The sequence below is a fragment of the Vanessa atalanta genome, chromosome 22 (genome assembly GCF_905147765.1).
Source record: "Vanessa atalanta chromosome 22, ilVanAtal1.2, whole genome shotgun sequence".
Taxonomy (NCBI): domain Eukaryota; kingdom Metazoa; phylum Arthropoda; class Insecta; order Lepidoptera; family Nymphalidae; genus Vanessa; species Vanessa atalanta.
In genome coordinates, this window is record NC_061892.1 from 784,805 (window position 1) to 806,249 (window position 21,445).

At 34.7% G+C, this 21,445-nt stretch overlaps 1 protein-coding gene across 1 annotated transcript; it reads right to left on the minus strand.

Moving 5' to 3' along the window:
* Positions 1 to 8,048: 8,048 nt before the first annotated feature.
* Positions 8,049 to 15,231, minus strand: LOC125072676 (CLIP domain-containing serine protease HP8-like). The gene is made up of 8 exons (XM_047683335.1): positions 15,114 to 15,231; positions 14,313 to 14,607; positions 13,772 to 13,945; positions 12,673 to 12,886; positions 11,601 to 11,716; positions 10,650 to 10,817; positions 9,595 to 9,736; positions 8,049 to 8,926 (listed from the first exon to the last, which is right to left on the minus strand). The coding sequence occupies exons 2-8, from the start codon at positions 14,571 to 14,573 to the stop codon at positions 8,694 to 8,696; spliced, it is 1,308 nt and encodes a 435-aa protein (XP_047539291.1). The 5' UTR covers positions 14,574 to 14,607; positions 15,114 to 15,231; the 3' UTR covers positions 8,049 to 8,693.
* Positions 15,232 to 21,445: the final 6,214 nt, after the last annotated feature.

Sequence of the window (21,445 nt, forward strand, 5' to 3'; positions counted from 1 at the left end):
GAGTTGTAAATATGTACGGGATGGTTTTTTCAACATTAACGGGGAATCCTGCAAATATTAGATAGACCAAATGAGGCGACAAAGGCGACATTTTAACGCGTCATTTGTTTTTTGCTACAACGGCACTATCTTAGCGGCGCAGGCATTGCTTAGCCGCTTCGCTGCGTTGCTACGTTTTGTTGGTCTTTTTCGTGCACCGTTTAATGTTGATAATACGTGGTAAGATTATTGCCATCATTTATTTTTCTTTTATGAAGTTATGTGATGGTCATTTTCCCATTTTACATCCTCATTTTTAGGCATATATAAGCCATATCTACCGGACATACGTTACCAATACCATGAAATATAAAATCTAGAAATTATATCCTTCAATTCAGAGTCCATGCTGAATGGTGGCAAGTCGGCGCAATAAATATAATGGCACAAAAGTGTTCTACCTGGTGTGAGCACAGGATTGTTGACATTACTAAAAAGATATTGAGTGTTTCCAAAGAACTCTATACCAAACAGGCAGAAGAATAACAATTTTACCAAAAACGTTCAATAATGGAAAATTTATTTAATGAGAGGTTCAATATGTAGTGATAACTTGTGAAATGATCATTATTTATTTACTATAAAATAAACTTGGAATCGTTTTTATTCGAAATCAAGCTAATGAAGTTGCCATTGTCCGGGAATCCGGATATATAATAATAATATCAATATATTTTTAAGTGATTTCATTATTCGTGATTCGATTATTTATTAATTAACTCGTCTGTTAAAATTGAATCTTGGTCGAGACCTTTAGGTAAAAACCTTATCGGCCTTGAGGATGAAATTAAACTGTTTAAATTTTAACTAAAGGAAATAATCTATTAAAAGGAAAAAAATTGCGCATTGTTGGTTTAAAGTCCCTTGTAATTTTTGAGGAGAATTTTAAGAAGTTTCCTCTACCTCGCTGTCCAGTGGAGTTTATAGATAGACCATGTTTCCTCACGGTTTTTCCGTAAAATTTTTAAAAATATGAAAGTATATGACTTGTAAAAAAAAATACAATTCTACTTATTGCCAAATCTCAAAATTACAAGTTTTATGGTTTTCTATGAATTACTACTAAATGAAACTGAGTAAGATTATGATTCGCAATACCAACAATAACTAAAACGAATTTAATAAAAAATTAAACCACCGAATCAGTAATTTTTTTGGAAGGTGCAGTTTTTGGACAATTTTGTTAGTTTTATACATTACAATTTATTACGTTTACACGTTATATCCATTGGATATATACATTATTGGATCAAGTTTTAAGAAGTACAGATTTGATCACCAGAAATTATCTTTGCATGAATGAATGATGAATGACGGTATTCAAGCCATTTCTTAATGGCAACGTATTTGCAAGTCCTACGGTGTTGCCGAATGGACGGTTATAGTCACCGTCCATTGACATCTGCATTTTCCATCAGGCGTGCCTCCTATTTGCCTCCTATACCATAAACAAAAAATCTCTTATTTCAAGTGAACTAGCATGAAGTAAAATAATATCTACAGTGGCAAAGGAAAAATTTTTACATCATGTCATGCAAGAAATACAAATTAGGTTATCCAAAACTCACTAATTCTTCTTATATTAAGGCATAATTTAAACGTATAAACTCTATGTAAGATAATGTTAGGGTATCGTCATAGATATAATTCTTCTGAATGTGTGTATGGCAATGAACCCTTTCTAAATATAATGGTACCTGAATGGTATAGACTGTATGTAGGGTGAATCGGTCTCCAAGAGTTATTTTTAACAAAGATTGATGATCTTGAAAAAAAAAAGAAAAACTTATTTATTTAATTCATGTTTTTTTTAATACGTAATCTTTAATTTAATTCAAACAAACATGTCCGCGTAGAATGGTCATAAGAATGACAACAGCATTTCCCCGGTGGATCGAAAAATCAACCAGTCTTCTTGACTCCAGTGGAGACAATAGAGCCTCCTTTGTTATACTTATACTATATACTTTTAATTAAGGTTTTCGTTCTATTCCTCCATTATTTTATGTTTATATATTTGTATGCGTCGTTTCAGGATATGTTGAATGTAATTAAGGATATCCTACGTCGGTTGGTTTCCTCTGTGAGAAGTCGTCTGGTGAATTGCGGAAACTTTGCTTCCCGGATTAAATCCTCTTCCTTTATTTGAAATGAATTTACGATTACGGTTTCATCTGGATGTTACAATGTTTTATCACTTTCAACAATTTCTTATCAACTAGTTGACCATGCACCGCAATATGTTACTATACTAAGAAGGCGCTCGGACTGATTTTCCTATTGGCTACCTTAATATAATACCAATTAATGTTGTTAACGCAAAAGTGAGTTTATATGTTTGTTTCTACACTTTTACGCCTTAACATTCATCATGAAATGATTCAGGTTGTCAGGAGTACACACTCGTCAATTTTCAACGAAATTCTGCCACATGTGTATTCCACCAACTCGCATTGGAGCAGCGTGGTGGAATATGCTCCAAACCTTCTCCTCCAAGGGAGACGAGGCCTTAGTCCAGCAGTAAGAAATTTACAGGCTGCTAATGTAATATAAGCAGTGCCCACTTACTATCAGGTCTGTTCACCTACCGATGCCATAGAAAACATTGACGAGCCATAGCGCAAATTTTATTAAGTAAGTTTATGCTTGAAGCGATTTTGTATTATTTATCCTTACGGTACGAAAAAAGAAGAAGCCGAGAAGTTATGTGGAAGGTGGCTATCATGGTATGGGCATGTTATGCGGAAGAATGAGGAACATCTTGTGAGGAAGGTCTTGAGCATGAACGTGGATGGATATAGAGGAAGGGCATGACCAATGTAAAGATGGATGGATTGTGTGAAAGATGATATGGCTAGAAATAATGTTACTTGTGAGATGACGTCAGATAGGAAATTATGGAAGAAGAAGACATTTTGCGCCGACCCCAAGTAAATTGGGATAAGGGCAGGAGGATGATGGTGACGATGGCACAAAAAAACGCTACCCAAAAGTTATTTCAACAAATACGAAACTGTAAACACATCCTAGTTCAGCATACACGCTGATTTAATAATATTCAGCGTTTAATGGAAATTTGTCTGTAATTCATTCGAGCTAAACGATCAACGATAACTAAATAGCCGCTAGATGAGGGCGAAGAGTGCGGTTCAGAAATTGTGGAACTTAATTTCGAAAATTGAAATATATTTTGATTTGTAATAATAATAATAATAGCTAAATCCAAATCAAAATTCATATTTATTAATCAAATAAGATTTGTAATAAATTTTTTTTGAACTGTCAATATTTCCACTCTACTAAAATTTTGGAAAGTAAAGCAGGGGGAAACAACGGCAATAAGAAACTCGCATAGTTGTTCTTATGAAACTAGATTTAAAAGCTATTCACGTAATCCTAAGGTTATTAATACGAAATTCAATTTGTTTGTTACCAGTGGCGTAGCTAGATGGACAAGGGCCACGGTGCATAGAAAAAGAAACGGGCCCTCACCTCCTCTTTAACTTATATTGTACTTCAAAATTATAGATAGGAATAAAAATAGGATACAGGATACATTGAGATGAACTTATCATTAGTAGGCTAAATCCATATGTCATCTCTATTCAAAGCTTAGGTTAGAGGGCCCCCTGAGCTCCGGGGCCCTGGTGCACTGCACCACCTGGCCCTACGATAGCTACGCCACTCTTTGTTACGCTATGATGTCTGAACCGATAATCGTTAAATTTATACAAACACGCAAACGCTGTCCGGGGTGTAGAAAGGGACAGAAGCATTACCTACCCTCTTCTCTCACAAATGAATGAAGCCAGGAGGGGTATATCTAGTGTACTAGAATGCATATACAGGTGAATTCTATATTCCGTTATTCTCATAATCTTATGAGCATTTATGATAATATAATACGTATATTTAAATATAGGTACGTGTTACGTTAGTGTAAAAAGGGGAAATGAACAGAAAACATAATTATTCTTATATGAATGGGAACCTATATCATCAATACAGAAGGACTTATTCAGCGCTGTACAAGCCCTTTTGAACATGACATTCAAGGTTTATATATAAGTTGGTCTAGACTTGTACCTAGTATAGAAAACCAAAGGCACCGAGGTCCTGGATTAAAGCCGGTCCAATAATAAGTAATCGTGTTTCTCCGTCGAAAATTCTCAGTCAGGGGAATATTATTTTTTATTTCATATATATTTTTAAATATGTTAATAATTAACTCTTTAATGAGATTCTTATCTAATAAATCACAATTTTACCGGAAAGTACGGCGTTGGCTCCACACCTCTAAGATAATTTTGCCCGAACCGGTGCAATGGTAGATTTTTGACAATCGTTTCACAAGTGTAACACTTATTTGTGACTGAAGATTTTATTTTTTTTAGTTTTACAATATTAAATGATCAATATTGAATATATTTTGTTAATTTAGTGTATAAGTTAAATACGCCGCAACGTTTGAACCGTGGCACACTACAACGCACTAAGCTGAGCTCATTCAGCGGGAAATTCCAACAGTATATTGCATTCCAATGTCGCGCCCACATCGCCCCGGACCCGGGAAGATGGCAAAAAGCCTGATAGTGCGTGAGTTACACGACATCGTACAACGTATTAAATCTGTACGATTATATTTGTTACGCTCGATAGTAAATGTTGCCAAGATAATAATTGTTCATAATTTTGTGATTATGATATTTTAATCTTATGCATAGAATTAAACTAATAAATAAAATAGTAATATTTAAATTTAATAAAGGCTTATTATAAAATTTATAGCTGTGTCCAGAGAGATGTAGACAAGGTTCGAAAAAAAAAATCCTTTTAGATAATATTGAAATCGTAGTTAATTCAATCGAAGAAAAAAAAACAATCGGATGATCCGTTATAACAAAGTGTATTTCACGTCAGACGATCGCTTGAACAAAAAAGAAGTACTTTCAATGATTTCCTCACAACTAAAAATTTATGAGCTGTCGAACAATTTATTTTATTCTCGAAATAAGAGCAATATTCTCTTAAAATAAAGCAGAAAGCACGTGTAATAACAGGTCGAAGATTCTACCGAATTTACGCACGACTATTTTGTAATATTTATTTTAATAAATTGAGTGTAAAATTTTTAGACATAATACTAAATATTCCTGTATTTGTTTTATTTTATACGTCTGTTTATAGAAGATTTTATTTAGTTTCTCGTGCCTTAGTGCACGTAATGTAATTTTGCAAGTTAAATTTGACCCGGTTCACGGTGTTCGGTTAGGTTGAAATTTTGCACACACAATGAACGGTTTTTTTTATTTATTTATGGCATTGGATGGCGGACGAGCATATGGGCCACCTGATGGTAAGTGGTCACCTCCGCCCATAGACAAAGGCGCTGTAAGAAATATTAACCATTCCTTACATCACCTATGCGCCACCAACCTTGAGAACTAAGATTTTATGTTCCTTGTGCCTGTGATTACACTGGCTCACTCATCCTATTTCATGGTTAATGAAATGTCACTATTTCAAATCCAATATGGCGGCTGCAAACAATTGATGTTTGTTTATCATATTACACAGTTATCTTATGGGTATTAAATGAATGGGTTTGATGAGCGGCATGCAAGAAACTAACTCGGTGGCAGGGCCTTGTGCCAGCTTGTCTGGGGAAGTACCGTCCACTGATCAGATATTCTACTGTTTGTTATATTAAAATAACTGCTTTTTACTAAATGCATATGTATGTATACACGGTATATGTAACCAAAATAACATTTTTTACAATTGTCTGTCTGTTTGTTGTGTACTTTTATTTTAGAATTATATATAAAATAATAATAAAGTCACGCTGCAATGTCTAAATACAGTACCGCGCAGCCGTAGCGCATGCCACCACTCCGCCGTCACGTCGGGTGACTCCCACCAACGACTTAATATCATAAAAGCTGCCTAATACAGAATTAATAAGTTATAGTAAAATCTACATGCCGAACCGGTGGTAGCTTTACTTTAAATAGTTTGTTAAATGACGATTCAAAATTGCTTATAAAAGCCTACTTGAATAAAGTACGAGTATATTTTGATTTTGATTTTTGATTTTGATTCTGAGAACTGAAAAATAACGTTACGGTTAATTCAAACGCGCACGAAGTCGCGGGCACAGCTAGTATTATACAAAAACCGTCTATTTAGATGTTTCACATATATTCTGTTTTGTGTCCGCGACGTGCGCTTTATTTATTTATATGAATGTTATGTACTATATCCTTAACAACATGGTACAAAAATGTTCCCTAGTAATCAAATTTATCTAATTAAGGCAACCTTTAGACTTTAACCTTTAGAAAATACAACTTGCTGTCATTAATACCGATACAGTATCGGCGTTCTCTACATTTTTCACCAGAAGCGAAAACTTGCCACCAGGTGGCGGTTTGCAGAGTTTATTTTCAGTTCGTTCGCTAAGTGAACGTTGGCTGAGTGTCTACCTAATCACTGTGTTTCAACGCTCAGTATTTACAGACTTGTAAGATCATTTCTCATTTTGCACGATAACCACGTACACACTAAGTCCGTAAAACGAATACTTTAATCCATTTTCAAAAAAGTCCATTTTCAAAGAAGTCAAAAGTTAACCTTAACTTTTTTTTTATTTTGAATGATTACTGCAGGCATTCAATGCGCTCTTAATATACCTAATTTATCTGATTATGTTAGGCAGTTTAGAAGATATGCGAGGACAGATGAACGTATATTTTGTTGATGTTCTAGATATACACACAATTGATACATAGACTCTTTTGTTGTCGGGAAAATAGATGTTTCTCGAGATTTCATACGTATTCAATGTTTTTTTTTTAATGGCAGGTATGACGGGCAAATGGACCTGATTATTAGTGGTGTTATATACATTAGCGTCGTGTGTAATGTGTAATTTAATAATTCCTTACATAGTCCCTGCGCCACCAACCTTTGAAACTAAAATGTTATATCCTGTGAACTCGGAACTTAACAATACTTACTAAGTATAGGTTCTTGGTGGTTAAATATATGATGAGTGTTAACCTACACTTACACTTAGATGGGTTTGCACAAAGCCCTTTAAAAAAATAATTTCATAAACACGATGAATAAAATAAGTATGATACGTTAATACTTATTGTTATTGCTTTACTAGTTGAGAAATTGATTCTTCGAGTTAATATTTTAGCCCTGACTGTAAACTCTAATTATCTTGTGACGTTTTTTGGCCTAAACATTACATATATTACGTAATAGTTCCCAAGTCATCTTTTTGCATACGGTTGATGGTTTTTGTTATGAGTTTATTATAAAGAACAAAGCGATCATTTTCCTAGATATTAATCACAATAATGGTTGAAGTCAGTCACGCCTAACTGTGACATCGATCCCATCGCGCACAAAGAAATTTGGCAACTCTTTTCTTTGTCGCACCGACAAAAAATGGAACTCTTTACCAGCACACGTATTCCCCTCCTCTCTCCTCTGCCTTCAAACGAGGCGAGAAGAGGCATCTTGCGGGCCGGCACGGCGAGGTTGACTAGTGCAGCTCATTCTTGCTGACTGTTCTAGTCGTCTTCGCGTTTGGACTCCACTTTCACTTACCATCAGATGGAGCGGAGCCATATATAACCCGGACAGTTTATTAAAAAAAAAAAAATATATTTATATCAAGGAGTCACCTGGTGTTATCATGGTATAAAGTAAACTTTAAACAAATAGTTTCATAAACACAATGAAAAAAACAGTGTGTTAGATAGATCAATGCTCTTCGTTACTGCTTTACTTGTTACGTTTGTAGATGTGAAGTCACAGTGAGTAAGGTCTTATTAACTCTCAAACTTTATAATTTAAATATTGAAATAGTACGTACTAATTGATCCAAAGGCAAATTCACGGCGAAAGGCAATTATTATCATACGATATGTAGTACTAATTTAATATTATATTATAATTATTTAATTAAAAAATTTTTATACTTTAACATCAATGAACAGAATACATTGCAAATATATAATAAAGTTATAAAATATATTGGCTTCTTTTAAAATAACTTGTTAATTAATCGCACATATATTTGATAACAAATCACAATTTTTTTTTAGTTTAATGGGTACTAGTTTAAAATTTAGTTACAATATTTTGTCGTAATGTACTAAAATCTGTAAAATAGATTGGGATAATTTATTGTAAACAATCAATGTCTTGAGTGAGACAAAGTTCTAGACAAATTATTGTATTTTCTTTCGACATTGTTATAAATTAGTTTAACAAAGTTGTTTTTGTATATGTTAACGACTTATTTCTAAGCGTTGTTTAGGTAAACACACCTCTCCTCTCTGTCGTAATAAATTTGTCTTTCGAAAGTAAGAAATACAATATTACTTAACTAATTATCCTCTCCCCATACACTTCTTTTTATGGTACCAATACTAAACACGATATGTTTGGTACCATAAGAATTTATAGATGTGATGGTACTGCGCACACTTTTATAAATTAGAATGATATTAATTCCTTCAATAAGCATTTATCAATAATACATACAAAAAATCAAGCCAACGTGATTTAAAAACGTCAAAATATAAATCAACGCCATCCATTGATATTTATAGAAAGCAAATTAAATCAGACACTTAATAATCTTCATTATCAATGTAAGCATCTATCCAAATTCTGTAAGAGTCAATATTGGTGAACAGAACGTACTTCTCTGGATCACAAGTAGGTGTATTAAATTTGGAGGCAGTTAGTGAAACGATGCCTCTGACGTACCATGCACCGTTTTCTTTTGATTCCGAATCCTGAATCTTATCAGGCACGAAGACTTGGTAGGCACTTCCACTATCACTCTTGCAGACTGAAGTTCCTGGCGATGGTAGATAAAGTTTATATGACTTTAGGTATTGTTTTTCTTCTAGACATTGAGACTATAAATGCGAAAGTACTTCTGTATGTTCACGATTAAGCCGTTAAACCGATGTAGAGGAAATTTGTTATGAAAACAGTTTGAGTCCAGGGGAAGATCATAGGTTTGTATATATGAATTTATACATTCAAGGCGTGAAAAGGGTCTCGATAGTTTGTATTGGGAATTAATCAATGTTTTCATGGAGTTGAAACGGGGGTGACGATTTGTGGGCTATAAGGTTTTATACAGGCTGGATATCTTTAAAAATAAGTAAATAAGTTTTATTAAATTGTATTTTAACAAAATCGTTATCAAAACAATAACCGCTTATAGTGCAATCAGTAATAGCTGCACTACAATTTTGTAATTATATTTGTAGCAATTTTCGATACTCTCGGGTACGAGCACGTCTAGGTACCCTAAATCATCCCTTACTCTACCGCCAAAAATAAATTTTAAATATAACATAAAAACAAAACAATGTAACCGACACAAGGGACATAAATTCATAGAAAATAAAAAATGTTTAATCAATATCAATTATGTGAATGTGATGTGAATCTACTCACATATAATATATATGTAAGAAGATTTAAAAAAAAAATACATTACGTTAGATATTTTACCATTAAGAAATCCTGCGCAAAACTTTGAATCATCAATAATAAGATCAGCGGCAAACGTATCGCTGTAAACACATGTCGTTTCTGAAACCATTGGCATTTTAAATTCCTTCAGCCGATTGCCATTCAATCCCCACCCTAGAACCTGAAAACAAACAAAAAAATAATTGATAATTAACCAGCTGGTTGGTGGTGAATGTTAAGCCAAACTTGATAGATATCATGAAACTACATAGTTACCTTTCTAAAGAGATTTTCCTAGAAAACCTACGTTTGGAGACATTTGTGGCACAATTTTATCGGTCTTATTATTGTCATTATATTGTTTATCTTTACCCCTGAACGATAAATTATAAATATAAAAGGAATGTCATACACAGTCACAGTCACCTGAGTTCCCAACTCCTCTTTTTGTATACGGTTTATTTCAAGGGACAAAGTGATGGTCTTCATAGATTTGATATTAATCACAACAATGGACTTTCTTTAAATATGTTATAAGTCAGCATTTAAGTAAAAGTTATTTTGTTCTAAATGGCATACCAACTGCATGGTTACGAATATTGTCGTTTATATCAAGGACGTCACAGCTGGACTGTCATCATTATTTTTTCATCATTAGCAGCCCGTAAATGTCCCACTGCTGGGATAAAGGTCTCCTCTCCCTTTGAGGAGAAGGTTTGGAGCATATTCCACCATGCTTCTCCAATGCGGGTTGGCGGAATACACATGTGGCAGAATTTCGTCGAAATTAGACACATGCAGGTTTCCTCACGATGTTTTCCTTCACCGCCGAGCACGAGATGAATTATAAACACAAATTAAGCACATGAAATTTCAATGGTGCCTGCCTGGGTTTGAACCCGAAATCATCGGATAAGATGCACGCGTTCTAACCACTGGGCCATCTCGGCTCTGGACTGTCATGATATAAAATATATTTTGTTCGTTCAATTTTAAGGGCCTGTTTTTCATTCCCATTTGTGCTTTATATTTTGTGGTTTATTCATTAGTAAAATAAAACTAAATCTCATCGTCATAAAAATTAAAGAACTTACTGTTCCAATAATTGTGTCGCTTGGCATTTTTTCTAAAGCGTTACTGTACCAAAGGCAAGCAGGTTGGACGAATTTTGTGAATTTAGCTTCAGAGTTCAGTTTGAGTAGTGCTATGTCGTTATACAAGTGATTGTATTCGAACGCTTCGTGAATGATTATTCTTTTAACCTGAAAAAAAGGTATAGTTTCCCTTAATAGATTAAAGGATTATCGACACTTAGTGGTAGGACTTTGTGTAAGCCTGGTAGGTTTCGCTCACTCATCAGATATTATACCGCCAAACAGCAATACGAAAAGGAACATCTTATAATAATTCCGAAGGTCAGGAGCGCATTTGTGTGATGTAAGGAATGTTTAGTATTTTTAGCGAAAATGTTTACAGACGGTGGTAACTGCTTATCAACAGAGGTCCCGAACGCCTATTAAATAAAAAAAAAAAATCCACGTAACGGATTATTTCACAAATAAGGGTATGCGACTGATGATGACGATGTAGATGTTACAACGTTGGTTTCTATGAAGTTCTCAGTAGTGCCTACTAATCGCACTGGTGGTTTACTGGTGGAACTTTAAATTGATCTGATTTATAAAATAATGATACAAAAGTGCTCAAGGCTACTTGAGTTAAGAATATTGTGGTATCGATATGATATATATATATATATATTTTTTAATATTGGACAACATCACATACATTACTCTGATCCCAATGTAAGTAGCTAAAGCACTTGTGTTATGGAAAATCAGAAGTAACGACGGTACCATATACACCCAGACCCAAGACAACATAGAAAACTAATGAACTTTTTCTACATCGACTCGGCCGGGAATCGAACCCGGGACCTCGGAGTGGCGTACCCATGAAAACCGGTGTACACACTACTCGACCACGGAGGTCGTCATATATTTCTTTTACGAAACTTAAATTTAATGAAAATAAATGAAACCAACCTCTTTTTTTTGTATTCGATGACTAACACCTCGACGATTTAAATTAAATTTTCCAAGGAACACAGTCAAAACTTCAGGTGCTAGTGGAATACCCCTTAATGATGCACAGTGCGCAGCTGTGAAAAGAAAAAGTGTTCTTTAATCAAAAGAAAGAACACTACCCTTAATAATGAGAGAAGAAATCATAGTTTATTTTTTTTAAACATACAAGAGTTAATGTCTGATGATTGAAGGTTAAAACCAGGGGAAGGACTATTGAATCATGTGCTTAATTTGTGTTTATAATTCATTTCGTATTCAGCGGTGAAGGAAAGGAAGGAAACCTGCACCTAGACGAAGCTGCTGTCAGAAATTTTGAAGTAAAATTAAATTGGATTTAAGTAGTGAAGTGGAAAAGTGTTGTTTTATAAATAAAGACATATTAATTAATAATTGTTCGTAATGCTCAATATAGCTGAGCTATTACAAAATCACATGGAATACGTAAATCGAATATTTGTTTATCTTTATTCCTAAGGAAAGGTATCCTAGTAAATCAATTTTTCGATACTGCAAAGGTAAATCCTGGTAGAATTTACCTGGAGCAAGTAGTGGGTACATTTCTTATTGAAATAAAGCTACATGATGGTAGGGCTTGGTGTAAGCCTATCTTAGTAAGTACCAACCACTCATTAGATATTCCATCGCCAAACAGCAATACTTAATATTGTCGTGCTCCGGTTGAAGGGTAAGTGAGCCAGTACAGGCAAAAGGGACATAACATCTTAGTTCCCGAGGTTGGTGGTGCATGGGCGCTGTAAGGAATAGTTTAAACAGTGCAATTGTCTATGGGACCGCCCATTTATCATCAGGTGACCTACGTTAAAATATAATGAAGTATGAGTCTAAAATATAGCGCGTTATTGCTTACAAGTAAAAGAAGATTCTGAAAAAACTTAGATTGATCATGGTATAAAATATTAACTACGAAACTTTTAGAATGTTCAACATCAAGTAAAATCTTCTATGTGACGACCCAATATTTGGAGACCAGAATTTTAGATTATATTTCACTGGAAAATTGTTATCTTACCAGTTAAGATGAAGTTTTTAGAAATCAATGTTCCACCGCAGATATATTTTGATACGGTTTCGTCATATCTATATATTGCTGCGTGCCAAGGCCAATCACCTGGCTTCGTGACATCTCCGCGTTTAGCCACTTTTCCTCTTCTGTTTTTAGGTACACCGCAATTCTCTTGCGGTCCACTGTTCAACGTATTTGCTACATAATGTTCGAGGTAGTTCTGTAAATGTTAAAATGGCGTAATAAAACTCCAGATTCTGGAACACTGATCAAAGTCATATTTGGTTATTTAACTAATTCTAAATGGTCATTGGTCAATGGCAGTTGACGTTACATTAGGCGACCAATCCTTATTAATTAAGTCAGTCGAATAAACTACCCGTAATATATCCGTCTACTGCATGGATTTCCTGATATAAGGTTAGTGAAGCATTCGATACGGTCTAGTCAGTCAGTAGGCTTTCACTTGCTTAATTTGTATTTTAAATATATCAGTGTTGAGTCTTAAGATAATAATTGCAAATGTTGGATGAAATTCTTAAAAAGCAGACAATATAGTGGACCAAACCATAGTAAGTAGCCTTCGACTATTGTCCAATCTTCTGTAAGCAGTATAAAAACCACAGGATCTCCTTCGTTAAGTCTCTTGTGTATAGAAACAAATATAGAATTACATTGGTTAAGTCACGATTTCAACTAGAACTTAGCAGGAAGTTTGACCAGTAATAAAACATTTAAGAGTTGTTACTATAATATAAGACGAAACAAATGAAATATATATATAATAATGCTATGTTACTAGTTGCCCCCTCGAGAGTTTTAGGAGTTTGCTCGTTGGGGTTTATTCATAAAAAGTAACGTATGTACTTCCTTGGAATTCAAGCTTTCTTCAAGAAACGTATTCTAGTAAATCAAGTTTTCGATACTGAAAAGGTAATCGTGGTAGAATTGACTTGGGACAAGTAGTTGGTACGTTTCCCATTCCTGTCATGACTTCATGTCAAATTTTCTGCAAATTCGCTTCAGTGATTTGACCGCGAAAGAGCAGCAGACAAACAGATAGAGTTACTTTCGAATTTATCACATTAACATAAATGTACATTACCACAAATGGACGGGCGCACAGTTCCTTGTTATTTAAGGATATGCTTGACAAATATGGAATAATTCCCGGTATGACTCCTTTTACTATGAATCCGAAACCATGCATCTCTCTAAAGAATCGAAATAAAAATTGATCTGCTTTGTCAAAATGGGTTCTTACAAATTTCTTTTCTTCCTGAAATACATATTAGCTTTGAACACAAGGTAGCAAAAAAAATAATAAAAGAACTACTTTAAAATCAGCAAGAAGTGGCTTCGCTCAAAAGCGGTCCCGTGACGCCCACCGAAGAGTCGGAGAGGATACTCTCCGACTCTTCGGTGAGTAATCCTAATTAAAAAGCCAGTGGTATCCCACTGGCTTTTTAATGAGTATTCCGATGATAAGGGCGTGCTAGGCGTCCTGGGCACTGGTGAGTCTTAGCCCCCCCCTTCATGTGGTGGAAACATGTTCCATCTTTTTCCAGCAAGAAAAAAAAGGACAGGCGTATAATATGCCCTATTTCTCCATTAACTACAATTCAAATAAAACATTTAAAGCTCACCGTTCTAATGTTAAACGTAATTGTAACGTCTGAATCGAAAGTGATTCTCAAACTGCTGTTTTCTGGCAATACTTTATGTATAAACACATAATATCTATTTTTCTCCCTCGGCGGTAGACTTTGATCAAACCACGTCACTATATCTTGAGTCTGCTCGCAAGGAAAGTGTGTTATCAGGGGGGTGCCTACGGGTGCCCAATCAGGTCCCGCACTTTTAATCCTTATTATGTAGAACAGAAGGATCAATATTGATTCTTTCATTTTCACGTTGAGTAGTTCATTGATCAATGATATTCTATAAAAAAAGGAATATATTAATTAACAAAGACGAATACAATAAACATTTCAGTAAATATACTTCAATACAAATTTATTAAACAACCAATAAATTCTGTAGAGGAGTTGTTGGTACCACCACTTCAACCGATATTCTACCGTCAAGCAGCAATATTTAATGTTCCTGGTTGAAGGTGAGTTAGCCAGTGTAACAGCAGGCAAAAGTGACATAACATCTTAACTCCCAAGATTGGTGGCGCATGGGTGTGATGTAAGGAATGGTTAATATTTCTTACGGCGCCAAAGTCTATGGGCGGTGGTACCCACTTACCATCAAGAGGTCCATTTGCGCGTCCGCCTACCTATTACATAAAGAAAAAAACTTTATCTGTATGATTCATTTTAAATTTGACTGCAACAATGGTTTTATGTAATATTTTAGTGAAATTTTAACTAGATAAACAGCTTATACGCAAGAAGGGTTTATTAATATAAAAAAATAGAAATGTTTGTTTAAAAACTTACTCAATTACAACCCAATATATTAAAAGAGAAACGGTTGTTAAATAAATTTGAGACGTGACATAAGATCTTGTTGTTATATATAATATTCGACGCACATTAAGGAACCGTCATTGTTACCTTGCTAATCAATTGTTATTGTTAAAACTGGTAATTCCAATGTTATTAGGTTTACTGTCCAGTGCGAAAAGCGCAGATATAGATAAATTATAGCTCAGGAATAATAAAAAAATAAAATGGTATTCAAATAGTCAAGCACCTTTTTGTCAATCTCAATTTTTGTGTGTCACTTTGTATGAAATATTCGATTATCAATCTATTTTACATACATAGGCATACATTAAATTAATAAAAAAATATAACATACTACTATATATTTGACGCACGCACACATACATAAACATATTTAATAGGGGACATTCTTAGTTTACGTTCATACCGCCAATAACAACAGACGTCATGTCAAAGCTAAAAAACAATTACGCTCTTTTGACAGTTGTATTTTTTTATTGTAATATAACAAGGTCCAACTGAGCCTCCCTTTTTCTATCTCCCCAATCAATGTGTATTTTTTATGCCATTGGTGGCAAACGAGCAGAGAACCCCTAATGGAAAGTGATTACCACCGCCCATGGACATCTGCAACACCGGGCGGCTCGCAGGTGCGTTTAAGGAATGAGAACACTCTTTTCTTGAAGGTTTCCAAGAGGTACCGGTTCGGAAAAACCGAAAATATTATTGTTAGCAAGAACAGAACAGGAAAAATTATACTTGTAACACTCGTACATAAGATTTTACAGCTTGTGTAGGCCTAGTGTTGAGTTTTATAGCGCGATTCGAAGCTATTAACGATGGATGACCAGTCTTATTCCGATTCCTATTACACACATATATGTAAATATATTTATTAATAGCTTTGATAACATTGTTATGCGGGAAATCTATATTATTTAATTTATTCTTCCCTTTCTTATCGACAGGAGTCGAGATGGCCCAGTGGTTAGAACGCGTGCATCTTAACCGATGATTTCGGGTTCAAACCCAGGCAGGCACCACTGAATTTTCATGTGCTTAATTTGTGTTTATAATTCATCTCGTGCTCGGCGGTGAAGGAAAACATCGTGAGGAAACCTGCATGTGTCTAATTTCAACGAAATTCTGCCACATGTGTATTCCGCCAACCCGCATTGGAGCAGCGTGGTGGAATATGCTCCAAACCTTCTACTCAAAGGAGAGGAGGCCTTTAGCCCAGCAGTGGGAAAATTTACAGGCTGTTAATGCTTTCTTATCGAATCATGTTTTGTTATATACGTGACTTGTATATATATATTAGTTACACTTATACAGGGTGACTGGTGAATTACTATCGATACTTGAGGACGTGATATTTGGACCCGTATTGGAGCAGCGTGGTGGAATATGCTCCAAACCTTCTCCTCAAAGGGACAGGAGGCCTTAGCCCAGCAGTGGGAAATTAACAGGCTCCTAATGTAATGTATGTATAAATACTGCAACTATTGGAAATTGGAATAATTTTATTCAATGAAAAAAATACATCTTTTTGTGGCTCTTATAAGTAATGTACACATTCTCGGTGTATTGGAATTATATAAAATCGATTTAAAATAAAGAAAAGTTTATTCAAATCAAATCAAAATATACTTTCCTCAAGTATACGAGCGATCACTTGAATAGTAATTTAACATTAAATCTAAGCCAGCCGTCGGTTCGAAGTACAGATTCAGCTGAGAAGAATCAGATTTAAGAAATATTAACATAAACGAATACGATTTTATTTATTATATATATAGACATTTTATTGGCAATGTCAGGATTATTCGAGATATGTGGGCGTATATTCAAACGATTTTATATGAACGATCCACAGATTTAGTTTTTAATTAAACAAATCAATTACACATAAATATTCACAATAGTCATCGATATCGATTCGTTAATAAATCATTTACAATTTTGATGTGTGTCAATCAATCACTGAATCTATTACAAAAGAATAAAGATAATGTTGGAAATTAGCGATTCGTCGCAAACGTGGTGCGCGGAAAATCTTGAATGTAACTGTCGAGTCAAGATGGCTGCCACGCTACCATCGACGCGACGTTTCACTAGAGCGCCGTTCAACTCCCATTGACACTCTTTTCCAACCAGTATGAATAAACAAGATGGCGGACCATACGCCGACATATATATTACATGTTATTTAAATAGTCTCTTAAGATAACTTTTGAATCGTCATTTAACAATACGTAATTAAATTAAAGGAAATTCGAGTGAAGACTATAATGTGTGAAACTAGCAATCATTTAAGACATTTAAATCACGGAGTAACAATACTTGTCGCCCGCGGGTTCGCTTGCGCTTTAAGGGTTAATTTTTAGGTGTTTGGTATAAAAAAACTCCTTGTAGTTTGGCCGGTAAAGAACAGATGGACAAACTTTCGCTTTTATAATAATAGTATCGATAGTGTTTTGTTAGAAAAACAAATGAAAAAGAACTAAAGAGTCTAAGATTTTAAAAGCAAATACGTTGAAATTCAAACCTTATATCTACTTACTACTGAAGTCGGAACCTAAGATCCAACGGAGTTTAATTTAAGACAGTAAAAACTAAGTGTAAGAAACTGAGGCATTGCTTACCGAGAGCACGTTTTAGAGAAACCGAAAAATAAAATAGAGAATTCGAGTGCTTTGCTCCGAATCGAATTTTATTTTAATTGATTTTAGTATTTTAAAACCTTTGAAACTATAGACGCTTGTGTACGATAATTGAGCAATTTATTAAATAAAACCATAAGTACTGAGCGAATTCTCGTGTCTTGTAGGCTATTCTGTAACAAGAAACTCGAATCACACGGCTGAAAACGAGCGTCAAATGCCAGAATGATATATATGACATTAACTACAATAATTATAAAATTTATTCGCACGTGACATTGGCAAAATAATCTATGAACTCTTGGCACAAATAAAAGCCAGGAAAAAAAATTATACTATACTATAAGTTTATTTTCTGGCTTTTATGCTACACGTATCAAAACGGCGTATCACTGTACGTCGGTTATCAATATTTCAAGATACGAGGTGAATTCTTAGAAAATCGCATTGCTTGTCTGTGTGTTCATTGGTATTTTTAAAAGTGTCTAGTTATAATTATATTTGTATGGCAACTTTTATTTCGTTAACGAAAGGTGTCTTAAGCACTACTAGTTTTTACACACAGATTATTTAAAAGAATATCTAAAGATAAAAGTAACGACCTTTTAATGTCTTATTTCTGTTTGGCTAAGGCCGTCTCTCTTTGAGAACGTTTGTAGCTTATACCATAACGCTGATCAAATGCAGGATAGCGGATACACGCGTGGAATTTCATTTAAATAAGACACATGTAGGTTTTCTCAGGATGTTTTCCTTCACCACCGATTAAAAGATGAATTATAAAGTGTATAGTGTATATAAGTGTGTAAAGCCACATGTGTATTCCGCCAACCCACATTGGAGCAGCGTGGTGGAATATGCTCTAAACCTTCTCCTCAAAGGGAGAGGAGGCCTTTAGCCCAGCAGTGGGAAAATTTACAGGCTGCTAATGCTAAAAAAAACCCTATAACACTTAAGAATAATGCACATTTATACCAATGAATAACATTTAGTATAGGAACATTATATCCGAAGATTACCTTCTACATACAAACAAACAAATTTTACCAATTAGTAATATCGGTATAGATATTCAATCTGTGGATTAATCTATTAATATAATATAATATCAATTCGCCTGAAGCGTAATGCACCTCTGTGAAAACGAATCGTAAAAATCTTTTATTGGTCGTTAAAATACCGAGGATACTCAAGGAATTGTCCTCTGATTTATAGAGTCTTCGCTTAAACTTTTAATTCCTACACTCGAGGACGGATTAAATGTTACTTCCAATAAATTTCATCTTAGAAGTATTAAGTTCTAGGATTATACTTGTTCAGAAAAGATAGATGAAATATCTATTTTCTTGCATTCGCCAGGCATATTGCCAAGGTCTGGTAATTATTAACGGTGAAATTTTTTAAACCAGCTATTTATTTAGTTGGCGGTTAGTGGACAACAATGCCCATAGACACTGGCGCTGTAAGTTATAATAATAATACATATTGGACTGGAGTCAATAGCTTTCGTGATGATAGCAAGCCAGGTCTTTAACGATGTACATCTATACTTATAAAATAACATGTCCTGACTGACTATTTATGTGAGGTTCATGGAATATGGTTAGTTGGATCGTTTTGTTCAGGAAACAACCACTAAGGAGAGCAATTTTGTAAATTCTACCCCTAAAGGGGTGAAATAAGGGTTAAAAGTTTGTATTGAAGTCCGTCGTTTTTGAAGTTAGAAACATGAAATTTTAATTTTGGGATACTGATTAAAAATGAGTCATACGTATTTAATCGTCTCTGGATATTCTAACCTAAGAGGTAAAATACACACCATACATATATTCAACTTCCACGCGAGCAAAGCCGCTGGCATCAGCTTGTATATTTATATAGTAGATGTTGATGGAACAGCATATTATAATGAAAGTGCGTCAGCACAAATGCACTTTTCATTCCCTTACGATAATCCAATGGGACGGCAAATCAAATAAGACCAGAATGAGTTCAAGCGCAAGGTCAACGGCTTGACATGCTTTTCGAAGAATGGGTATACAAATGCTGGCAACTTTCAGACACCTGGTCGCTACTGAGAATATCTCTATTTTATACTGTTCAATTGATCCGACAGAATTATTGATGATTGTACCAATTACACACCAATTAATCAAACATTAGTATCAAAATCGTTCATTAATACACGTTCCTTTTCTTATAAATAAACATGTTCTTTATTTAATAAACGGCCACTCAATCGAAATTTTAAACAGAGTAATCAGTTTCCGTATCAAAGATAAAGCAATTGTTTCTGAGACAGATTTCGTAAATAAATTAACCAGCGTCGTTCTAAAATTATTACTCTAATCTAAAAAAATCCTCGGCGGAACCGAGCTCCGTAATAAATAAAATGTCACGCTTATGCCTTCATCTCTGAAAAACCGTTACAAGAGAAACATACGGATTTTTATTTTAACCCACTCACTCTATATGAACTGTAAATTTTCCCACTGCTGGGCTAAGACATCCTCTTCCTGAAATGAGGGTTGGTGGATACATATGAGATATGTGTTATACTTCACAAGAAAAAAAATTATATTGATATTATTGTAATCGTGGTACCTCTGTTAATGTAGCGTCAGACTTTACATGTTTATATGATGTCACGTCCATAATCTAACTTTAAAGCGGATGAAACTACAAAGCGTATATACTAATATTATGTACTAAAATCTTTATAGAAACCCGCGGCAGCTTCTGTTATACCTTTTATGTGTACTGGTTTGTTAAAGAGATTGTTGAATAGGCGGACAAGCAAATGGGCCAGCTGATGTTAAGTTTTCAGCACCGCCAGTTAAAGTTGGATCCGAATTTTGGATTGTATCTTAACCGATATAAATAATTACGATTGAGCTGAGGTTAATTTTTGTGAGGAATAGTCGAAGTTGGATTAATCGGACCTCTGTTTTGTTTGTCGTGTGATCAAAATTTAATCGAATTTATTATTGAGGATGTGACTAAACCATATGAATATAAGTTTACAATTTGACATTTCTCTTTATGTATTAGGTAGTCGGACGGGCAAAAGGAACAGCTGTTAGAGCGCCTGATGATTTCAAAGAGCAACACGCGCTCCTGCATAACTTACAAGTTAAATTTCAGTTCGATTATTATGTACATCGGTTTCACGGTGATTAGCGATCTTACCGGCGTTCAGTCAATACACGTTTTATAAGATCTCAAAATTCACCGGTTTTATTTCGTCAAGCCAGATAGCCCTCATACATCACCTGATACCACCAATAAATGACAATGGCGCTGTAAGAAATATTAACAATTTCTTACGACAGCGCCACCAATCTTGGGAACTAATATAACATAAGTATAGCATATCTTATGTCGTCATGTTCTCTCTCCGCTGTATACTTCCTGATGATGGTGACGTTCGGCTTAGGTTGTTAACCTCAAGGGAGACCAGCCAACTACCTAGGACATATATAGTGCACAAGTGTGTGCTGTGTGCAAACACAGATGGACCCTCACACTCACAATCTAATGAGACGGAAAATCCAGCACGTTTGGAATGTATTCAGGCGTAGGACCAACAGCTATACGTGCTTTACAAACCATGAGAACACACTTGTAACTTCTAGACACCGGGCTATAAAAATAATTGGC